Below are 11,786 nucleotides of genomic sequence, written 5' to 3'. Positions count from 1 at the left end.
AATGATACATAAAATAAAACATATTAAAAAACCTTTATACATCAAAATATATTATTTACTCAAAAAGAGCATATTACAATATATATGATATTTCGATTTAAACCCAGATAGATTAGATATTAGACAGGGCTAATTGGTCTCTTTTCTTCTCTCCCTTCTTTGCCTCCTATTCCTCCAAGCGAATTGAGTATTGAAGATGGATGTGAAGCAATTACAAACATAATCATACATGCAGTTAACAAATTAATACCAATGACTAAAGGAATGCCAAAAAGACCACCATTCCATGGATCAGTGAAACGTGTATAAGAGCTGTTAAGACCGTCGTAATGCTTTGAAAAAATTCCAAAGATCTACGATGCAAAATTTGATAGAACATAAAAAACAACAGGCCATATGCAGAAAAACGTTCAATCAATGTAAGACTGAATCCTGGAGGAAATTTTTAGGTTCTATTACAGCATCAACATCAGCCGATGTACGGAATAAAGTTTGTAAAATCATAAAAAATCCGCCTCACCCCCATCACACCATATTAGTTAATGGAAAATTATCGGATAATTCAGAATTCGTTTCTAATGAATTTGCAAATTTTTTATCCAAACTTTATAATCCTGCAAGTCATGGTACTGATGCTAAATTGGAAGACAGAATTTCAAAACAACAGTATAACATGATTAACATGAAACTCAAAAATGTTGTAAATGCCATAAAGGAATCTTCACCTGGCTCGAAAGATAAACGATCACCTAACAGTTACTACCCCATTTTTCTAACTAGTTGTCTGAGTAAAATCATAGAACGGATGGTAAACAAGATTCATTACGTGGATAATAAAAAATAATGGACTAATTTAAGCTTTTCAGTCTGGATTTTGTGAAGGACGATCCACAACAGATCATTTAGTCATGTTAGAGACCGAAGTCCAATATGCATTTATCAACGGATAACACAATTGCAATATTCTTTGACATGATAAAGGCATTCAATTGTTTAAGCAACGAGTGATTTTTTGTTTCCATAAAAAAAGGAACTATTCTTCGAAAATTAACATTAGGGGGAATCAGAGGACAAATGTATCACTTCATTAGGCAATTACTGAAGCCTAAAAGCTCATCGCCTCCTTTCTAAGTTATAGCTCATCTTCAATTTTGATATTTTATTTATTTTTTTAATTATTATTTATTCTTCTTATTTATTTTATTTTTATTTTTTGTTTATGTTTGAATCATGTGCATGTGTGCATGAGGGAATGTATGTGGGTGTGTGAAGGAAGTATGTATGACTTTTAAATAGCATGCCTTTAAATAGAAAGAAAGTAACAAGGCCCTAATGACAAATATAAACAATAGAAGTCTGTTGATGGAAGCTAGATAAGCTAGATCAAAGATATTCATTCTTTTCTTGATATGATGATGAATGCCGAGCCATGATTAATGCAAAAAGTGAGGCCTATCGTAAGAATACCTGAAGATTGTAAGATAGAACTATGAGAAGAGAAATATATAAAACAGCATAATACAAAAAAGCAAGAAACAAAATTGTTTAAATGCAGAGTTGGGCAAACATTATTTGATTGACGAGAGACCAATACATTTGTATTTGTGAATTTTCAACTCGAATAATCAATTATTTGGGAAAAAAAAGACGATTAACCATCAGAATACTTTTCTATTTGTCATTATTTTACAGATATAATCAATTATTCGTACAAAATAATAAGATTAACCATTAGGATACTTTTGTATTCGTCATTATTTTACACAAATAATCAATTATTCGAGCAAAACAATTCGAATACTTTTGCATTCGTCAATTTTAGGTACAAATAATCTCTTATTCGAAAAAATTAAATGATTAACCATCCGAATACATTTGTATTCGCATTAAGACGACATTTTTTTGTCTTACAGACCTATACCGATACATATAAATATTTTATGATCGTGTATAGATTAATTTTAACTTTTCTGATTTCTAACATATAAGGGTCCATTTTTATGTTTTGGGATGTGCAGAATATGAAAATGCTTTCGATTTCAAGATCCCATATCGATTTATTTTAACTTTTCTGATTTCTAACATATATGGGTTCGTTTACATGTTTTGGGATATACAAAATATGGAAATGCCATAAATTTTAAAATCTTGCGTCGATTTATTTCAACTTTTCTTTGGGTTCCTTCTTACATTAGGGTCTCTTTATACATATTGAGCCTTATGTATATTTTCTGCATATAAGAGAATTCAAAAAGGACAATAATAAGTTTGAAATGGGAAAAGTTATAATAAATCTATATGCAAGCGTGTCATCATAAAGTCTATAGCATTTTTGTTTTCTACTTGTCTGAAAATGTGTAATGGGACCTTTATACATTAGAAATCAAAAATGGTAAAAAATTAGCGAAAATAATAAAAAAATCTAATTGTAATTCGAATAATATTGTATTCGACTAATTTTTTATTTGATTGAAATAATATTTCAAATACTCGAATACCAAACTATTCGGATTGTTTAGTCTGTTTTTTATTAGAAAAAAATGTATTCGTCTCTCGTCAATTGAATACAAACTATTTGTATTATACACGCATACCACAACAAACCTCCTTATTTGCGTAATGAATTCTAATTTACTTTTAATTACAAAAAACCATAAACTGAATTGTTGTTAAAAAAAAGAAATTAACTTATAATTAACATAAAAATAAAAAACCACTTGGAAGTAAAATGAAACTAAATCAAGAAAAGAAAATACACTTTTGGGCGTTAACATACCGCCCACCAAAAATTAAATTTTTACTAACTCCCTTCCTCTGGGAGTAGCAGGGAAAGACGAGTAACAGGTCTTACGATTTCAGTCTTTTCCGTTCGTAGTTTGACCACTCTGACAATGCCATCCTTACCGGGATATACTTCCAGCACTCGAGCAACGGGCTATTGTACAGGTTAGCTGATTACCTATGATTCGGACAAGATGGCATTTGCAGGATTTTATCCCTGCTTCCCACAAACCCCCGAAGTGCGATGCAAAAGGAGGAATAAAATACCACTCAATCTCTTTAATTGTGAGGTATTCCTTTACTTTATAAACTACTCCCATAGATGTCCACCATTTATATAGTTCTTTTAGCCAGTTCGAGGCCCTAATGAAGTTAGTTGCGTAATCAGAAAATATTTTGCTCGGCAAACCCCATCATGCCACAAACCAGTCCAAACATGCCACGAAAGCATCCATGCTTAACTGTGACACCACCTCAATGTACACAGCCTTTGTGCTGAAACAAATAAAAAGGCAGATGTAGGCTTTACCCAAGGCTGCCTTTCATCGCTGTGGTTCTTTGATAAGGAATGGTCCTGCAAAATCGATCCCAACATTTAGGAAGGCCCTGCCCTGTACAAATCGCGATTGTGGGAGATCCCCTATGATAGGGTGGATCCCCTTTACTCTCCACTGTTGACATGTCCACATCGGTGAATGTGTGACCTGACGGCTCCTCTACCGGCAATGATCCAGAATCTATTCCGAAGTAGGGAATGTAACAGTTGAGGCCCCGCATGAAGACGAATGAGGTGGAAATGGTCAATCAGAAGATTGATGAAATGAGGTTTGGGTGGTAACAGTATAGGCTGTATCGCTTCATACGATAAAGGTGCATGACACAGCCTATCGCCTACCTTGACCACACCAGCAGAATCCACACAAAGGGATTCAGAGACCCCAGTTTTTAGTTTCGGGCAATTTGGAAGAATCCAGAGAGACAAATCCAGCATGTATTGGCCATTCACTTTTCAGATTGCAGAACCAATCCAGTCCGTTCCACCAGGCAGTGACATATATGGAAGGACATAAACCATGTGAGGCCACATTCGCTGCGTTATTTTCTGATGTTATGTGATGCCAGGAAGACAGTTCCGATAATTCTAAAATTTTTGTGACACGATTTGCCACAAAAGTCTTTAGATGAGAGTGGGGTAGACGAAGCCATGACAGAACTGTGGACGAGTCGGAACATAATACAGTGGAAGTAACATTCCACTTCGAAATTGTGCGATTAATAGAACTCAAGGCATCTACCAATAATACGGCTGCACACAGCTCCAGCCATGGAACCGATAAATGCTTGAGGGGTGCCAACCGAGTATTCGCGTATAGGAGAAAGGATTGGCAAGACTTGTTTGTCAACTCCAAACGGACGTAAACAACAGCGTGACCTACGAGTGTGATACTCAGTGGGGACTCCATGAAGATGCAGCGAGGAATACAGATGTCTCCTAGTCGTACCAAACTATCGTAAAAGATTTCCCATCTCTTCCTAAAAGCAGAGTGTACGGGAGTATCCCAGTCGTGCTTTATCTCCCATAATTTTTGCAAGATTGTCTTTGCCCTAAAAACCGCAGGCGCTAGATATCCCAACAGGTCATATATTTTAGCAACGGTAGACATAATGCCTCTCTTGGTAGGCATGCAATTTCCCAGTCGCATCATATAAGATAGGCAGTCGTGATTGAGTTCCCACTGAATTCCTAACAATTTGACTACCGTGTCCCCAATATTTGAAAAGGAAACCGGGGTTTCGAGACTTTCCCTAGATGCACCGTCCAGTATTTGTGGACAGTTGCTGCTCTACTTTTTGAGTTCGAAGCCTCCCTTACCAAGTAGCTCTCCTATATTCCGCTTCAAGGTGGTGGCTTCCGAAATCGTGTCCATTCCCGCCAATAGGTCATTGATATACATGTGCTCTAGCAATGCTCTTGAAGCCTCCGGATAATTTTTCCCATCCTCTAAGACAAGATGTTAAAGAACCCGCATCGCCAAAAAAGGGAAACATGACAACCCAAACGATATCCTATCGAACTTGTACTCTATCAAGGCATCGGTGTTTCGGAATCGATAGAAGAAATGCAGTCCTCAGGGTCCAATCTAATTTGCAGATACATCTGAGAGATGTCTGCCAACATGGCGATGCGTGACTTTCGAAAGGCGAGCGTGACATCCTTTATGTCATGCTGCAATTTTGGACCCGTGAGCAAATGGTCATTTAAAGACCCATTACTCGCTGCTGCCGAACCATCCAATACGATTTTTAGTTTGTTGGAAGAGCTGTCCTTCAAAATGGCGTGATGCGGGAGATAGCATTTTCCAGAGGAGATGGCGCATAATATGTATCGTTTATCCGAATATTCCTGGATGATCTTAGAATATTCGATATGAAGGATACGGTCCTTTTCAAATTTCCTCTCCAAGTTTTTGAAGCGATTGAGGGCTCAATATTTGGAATCACTAACCGGAAGAATCAATACAGGAGGACTACCGTTAAACGGGAGTTTCACTGTGAAGCGACCGGCTTCATCACGTGAGTTGGTATTCAAAAAATGCTCTTCGCATTGAGCATCGAGGGGGTCCAATTTAGTCACACCAGCAACTTGTTCCGTTAGACAGAATTTCGTTAATACTCGAGAGAGTTCGTCACATTGAGAGCATGGATTAATTGCACTATAGAGGACATACTGGGATATGTACCGTCGTTGGGTGAATTGCCATTAATGGGTCCCATTAGGATCCAACCAAAGATGGTTTCAAGCGCTCTAGGTAACCCTTTCTCGGATTTTAAATTACCCATACATAGGATATTGGTGAATATGTCAGCTCCTAAAAGGAAATCAATAGGTCACGACTGGTGAAAATGTGGATCAGCCAGGTCTAGGGTGCTAAATTTCTCAAATAATCCCTTTGGAATAGGGCTCGTAGACATGTCCTCGCAGATCCGTTTGATCATGATAGCCGTGGTGTTAACTTCGGGCTTAGAAACATGTCGGGGAGCTATGACGCTAGGCGCTTCGATTTTGGCGCTAGGGATGATCTGGTTATTAAAACCCACCAATTGATTTCTGATGTGTGTGAATGGCAAGTTCAGCTTGTGAGCGCATTCCGCTGTTATAAAGGACTGCTGGAAACCACTATCGATGAGTATTCGCTGATGATCACGAATTTTTGCCAATGCGGTACTGAGCAAAACATTGATCCGACCCATAGCCGACATTGAAAGAATAGTGTTTTGGGAGCGATTAGAATCTGATACATTAGAGGAGGTGGCTGCTGAAGGGTTAGCAGAAGCGGGTGCGGTGTTTGGGTTTTTAACAGAGTTTTGAGTGGTAACCAGCGCTAAACGAGAATAAGATGGAATAAAGTTTCGGTGAGGAGATTCGGATTTTCGGGATTCTCTACCACAATGTTGGCAAGTTCACTGGTGAGTTTGTTGTCATTAAGACCTGCCTAGAGTATTTGCTGTACCCAGTTTTAGCTTGTAGATCTGAATTAGTACTTGTTAGAAGGGCTTCCGATTGTAATTTTACTGCCTGCCATTGGATAAACTCCGCGAACTCCTCCCAAGTTGGATGTTCAGGTTTTGACCCGTATTCCTTCTCGAAACCCTCTCTAGTTTTTCCATCTAACAACCAGAGCCAAATTTTTAAAAAAGAGGTAGGAAATATATCATACCCAGGGACCACTTGACTACTAGACTAAAAAGCTTAAAATGATAAAATAACTCTTATTAAACTTTCAATTCCAGACATTTTTGTAAAATGATAATTTTATCAAACTCACCAACAGCTGCTGTGGTCATACGATCTAATCCATGGCCAACATGATCAGCATGCGCCTTCGTTCTATCTTCAAACATATATTCCCTAGCTTCTGAAGACCTTGGGAGGTATTGCAGATTACGCAGTTCATTGATACCAGCCCTAAAAGTTTTTTTTTTTAACTTATGCTGTATTTCAAAAGAAAATACTATATTAACAGGTGAGTAGAAAAATGATAACATAATGAACAGTAATACAAACAATAATTTAGGCATCATATTTAATTTAAAAAAATATTATTTGAGAAAGTCAAATCAGTTTTTTAAAAGACATCTACATACTATTTATTTACTATATACAAGTTTTTAGCATAGTGCATTATTTTTTTATATTGTTAATAATCCACTTGAGTTTAGATTCAATATGTTAACTAAGCTTGTGGTTCAATGCAACTGAAAAATGTAAGAGAAGCGTACAAATTGTTTTGGGACTCAATTAGCAACTGGATATTATTGAGCTTCAAAAAGGGCAAAACTGCCTCAAATGTAGCTTAAAATTATGGTGTTGCAAGAATGGTAGTGTAAAATATAAATCATGATGCTGACGAAATCTAATACATTGATTTTCTACTATACACCTGTTGTAATCATTTAATAAATTGTTTTTACATTGCAAAACTGGTTAATTTATGTTTATAATAAAATTAGAGTCCATTAATAGCTATTTATAGGTAACAGGGTTTTCTAATGGTATTTTTGTCATCTATTTGCTTAACTATTACATCCATGGTCCGGGTTGTGGCAGGTAATCAAAGTTTAACTGATGATATATATTACAATTATACTTAGAGGGACAATATATGTGGCAATGCTGAAACTAAGGGCAAGTTGCTTTTCCCAATGTGTGATTTCAAAATGATCTTTCCGTTGTTGAAAGATTATTGATTGACCGTGTGTATAGATGAATGGAATATGGTCCGGGTGCGGTCTTTCCGTTAATTTGTTTAAATTCTATTAATGGTAATATTCTGTAATGGACTATCTTATATTATATAAGTTAAGGCCTGATTGTCAGCTGACAGGTCAAATCAGCTGTTCGAGTAGAACAGCTGATTGAAATGGATATAAAGATGTACTGGACTAAATAAAACCATTTCACATCCTTTTATTCACTGTTTTCTCTCGACAATATGTAAGTTTTAAAACAATATTACAACTAATCAGTTTTAAAACCCAACCTTCTCCTTTTAAGGGGTGTTTTAAATTCAGCAGTAGGCACTAACTGTTCACCAGGTCGTATCCACAGTATGGGTCCATCATTCGATTCTTCTGGTGTTTGCATCTTCACAATTGAAAGGGGACCCCACGGCATAGTCTGTAATGAAAATGTTTAAATTAAAAAAAAAAAAAAAAAAAGAACATGATCCAATAACTGATAAATAATAAGATGATTGAATACTGCATACAGTAATAAAAAAATAAGGATTTATTTTTATAAATGATAGAAGAATCTATTCATGAAGACACTTCTTTTCATCATCAGAGGAGGGGGGAGAGGGGGAGAGAGAGAGAGAGAGAGAGAGAGAGAGAGAGAGAGAGAGAGAGAGAGAGAGAGAGAGATGAGAATTTTATCAAGTGAAGCTAAAAATGTGCGTTTACAGACCATTAGAAAGATGTTCCTTAGGAATGTTCATAAATATAGCCATAGGTCAATTTAAAGTACTGATTACTTGACAATCTATACTAATCAACCAGAAATGATTTTTAGATAAATATCCAATTCCAAGTATTCAGAATTTTTTTTATTTCCCAAGACATTACTAATATTACAAATTGAATTTGCTAGTCATATTATATGCTTCTTAAACCATATTCTGTAAGTTTCTTGGGAAGAATTAAGTTAGCTATAAATTTCCTAAGGCAAATGTTAGATTTTTGTAGCAATAATCGAAGGAAGCAAATAATGTAGCATCCATCCTCCACCCCCACAAATGTACAAAATTTTCAACTCAAACTTGAACAAACTTCAGGTTAAAAATGTTTTATTCTAGACATGAAAGGATGACTGAAGTAGCTATTTACAAAAGAGTAACTAAACAGAAGAAAATAACAGAGATGACAATATAACAAATGTGAATACAGAACTCTTCTTACTAGGAAGAATGACATATGTATTGGATAGATGGGTGTAGTATTATGAACAAGAATTAAATCAAGGTGCAGGAGAAAATGAGTTTGGCCAAAAAGAAGATGTTTCTATTTAAGATGATGAGGTCATCAACCTTCCAGAATTTGAGGATGTTATGGTAGCTATAGAAAAAATGAAGAATAACAAGGCACCAGAGAAGATAGAACATTTGCAGAGGTTTTTAATAAAGGTAGCAAATTCTTATACAAACATAAACATTTATATGAACTAATCCTTTCCACAAGGTCCAAAGTAGGGATGCGACATCGATGTCATGTTTTTTCGACATCGATGTCATGTTTTTTCGACATCGATGTTTTTAAGCCGATGTTTTCTAATCATCGATGTTTTACGTTTGTCCCAACCAAAAATTTACAGTATAAATAGATTCCTATCAACAATGTGGTCGAATAAAAAGTACCTCCAACCTTCACGCTAACGACCAGATAAAGATAAATTACGACTAGAAAAACAACTATGTTTTAAAATATCATTGCATACAAACGTTTGCCAAAAAAACATCGATGTTTTTGAACAACCATTTCAGTAACTCAAAGTGTGTTCCAACGACGACGTATAGTCCGGCCAGTCGGTTTTTCCAAAAAAGAATGCAACATTGATAGAAAAAATATCGATGTTTTGAAATATCAATGTTCAATATCAAAATAATGTTGCTGCCAATACACTACACAGAATACATCGATGTTTTTGAACAACTATATCAGAAACATGAGATCTGTTCAAACGATCACGCATTCTTCGGCCTGTCAGAAGTGGTTTTTGAAATTAATAATCAGCATCGACCAGAAAAAATATCGATGTTTTGAAATATCGTTGCTTGCAATATATAATCCAAAATACATCGATGTTTTTGAACAACTATATCAGAACGACGAGGTCTGTTCCAACGATCCCGCATTGTACGGCCTGTAAGAAGTGGTTTTTGAAATAAAGATCCGACAACGACTAAAAGAACATCGATATTTTGAAATATCGTTGCTTACAATACATTAGGGGTATTCATGATGTAGTGTTAAATGTAAAATGTTTTACGATGTTAAATGTTATAACTACAGGATTGTGAGCAGCCCTATTTGAAGTCATGTTAAACGTTCAGGTGGATCCACATGTTGGCCGCTCACCACGGATCGGATGCTGGTACAAATGCTCGGTAAACAAAGAGCGGGCTATCCACATATCAGTGTTATTCAAAGAGGCAAGCATGGCGGACGTACTAGTGGTTTCAACCATTGCACTTGGATTGTATTATTTTTATTGCAAAAAAAGAAAATTAAATATAAAACTTATTATAAAAAGTACCAACAAACACCTTTAACCTCCTAACAGCTCTCAGTTGCAACTAGACATAGAACAATGGTGGAGATGAAGTGATTTCAGCAATTGCCCTGGGATTATATTATTTTTATTACAAAAGAAAAAAAGAAAATGAAAGAAAACGTAAAATACGACAAAGAAGATGGTGAATGACAACAATTCACAAAAATCGGACTAGATAAGCTTAAAATTAAATAAAAATTAATTAAATTCATCTTTTATTTTAACTTTCATAATTGTGCTGTTGTATATATAATCTTGTAAAAAATGTATACAATAGAAGATTAGATTGGTAAGATATACTAATACGTTTATTCTTCTTCCTGTATAAAGAATTAACCTATTGGGTATTGTGTTATTGAAGTTAACATACTGTATTAACTATTTCTGCCTGTGGAACTGAAAGTGGTGCAAGTCATTTTTTATTTATTGTAAGAATTTCAATTGTTTATAAATGCTATTAAACGATGTGTTTAGTCAAGAAATATGTTATTTTAGAGTACTTAAACAATTTATGAAAAGTGACAGCTCTCAGTAGCAACTAGACAAAGAACAATGGTGGAGACGCAACACGAGCGCCCTCACGAACCCCTTTGATCTGTGTAAAAAAAAAACCGACTCTCGACGGCTCGGCAACGAACCTAGGCCAACCAAGCCAAGCCACCCATCCACATGCTCACGTATGTCTGAGTTCGCCATGGCTCGGCCAACATGTAGAGGCCCCTTTAAATGCCTAAGAGCCTCTAGCCGGTTTTCTCAGCAACTTGTTTTATAAGCCTTTTTGTTTATAACCTTTCCTTCCAGAGCCTCATGTTATTGTTTACTTCAAATTTGATTTAAGCAATTTATTACAACATTCCTAGAGTGAGTGAAAAGTGGAATTTGTGTGAAGGTTTAGCTTATGAGTGTCTTATTGATCTTCAAACCTGTGAGGAAGAGAATGAAGATGAGCTAATTGACAGCTGTATTGAAAGTATTTTCCATGTTCTATCATTCAGATATGCAGTTCCTTTTCTCAGTGGATCAGTATTAAAATCTACGCACAGGAGATCTTCAGTATTACCAAACTTGGATGAAGATAGGTTTAAATCTCTTTTGAGAGTGACTACTTTATTATACAATTAATCAATAATTGTACTATTATACAAGAAATCAAAGGTTGTTATTATGCCTATAACCCACTTTTTTAGTATTTATTGTATTAATGAACCCATTATCCTTCTATCTTCAAACCTTATGTATTGTTTAAGAATAAAATCACTTATTTTCAGTAATTTCTTTTAAAAAATTTCTAACAAGCATATATACCATGTTACATGTCAGGTAAAAGTTAATTTAAATAGCTACAAAATGTCACTCCTCCCATGTTTCTACCTTAATCATGAGTGGAGCTATTTGTATTTAAAAAACTAGCCATTAACAATTTAGAAAACTATAGAGCTATAATTTCAAAACTGGTGAACATAATGTAATAAAACTTGGATGTTCCTCTTAGGTGCCAGGAAGCTTTATGGAAACTACTTTGGTGTCATATTTTATTAGATTATGAGATAATGAAGTAAAAAAAGTATTAGAAATGTGTTGATTTGACATGAAATCAATCATGAACAAAAATAAAAAGCTTACATCTATTTGAGGGAGAGAGGGGCTGCTGAGGTCTTAAATGATTTCCACTTTT

General features: G+C 35.3%; 1 protein-coding gene across 1 annotated transcript in view; it reads right to left on the bottom strand.

Moving 5' to 3' along the window:
* LOC106677950 (lysine-specific demethylase RSBN1L) overlaps positions 1-11,786 on the bottom strand; it is a gene marked incomplete in the record, with an annotated part of 60,226 nt that overhangs the window by 15,725 nt on the left and 32,715 nt on the right. The window contains 2 exon segments of the mRNA XM_067044668.1: positions 6,609-6,748; positions 7,824-7,960. Of these exon segments, the coding sequence (XP_066900769.1) occupies positions 6,609-6,748; positions 7,824-7,960 (277 nt within the window).

Source organism: Halyomorpha halys, unplaced genomic scaffold (assembly GCF_000696795.3).
Source record: "Halyomorpha halys isolate HHAL.00 unplaced genomic scaffold, Hhal_1.1 Scaffold115.1, whole genome shotgun sequence".
Lineage (NCBI taxonomy): Eukaryota > Metazoa > Arthropoda > Insecta > Hemiptera > Pentatomidae > Halyomorpha > Halyomorpha halys.
The sequence above is the reverse complement of the archived record's forward strand: the minus strand, read 5'-3'. Positions and strand labels throughout refer to the sequence as shown.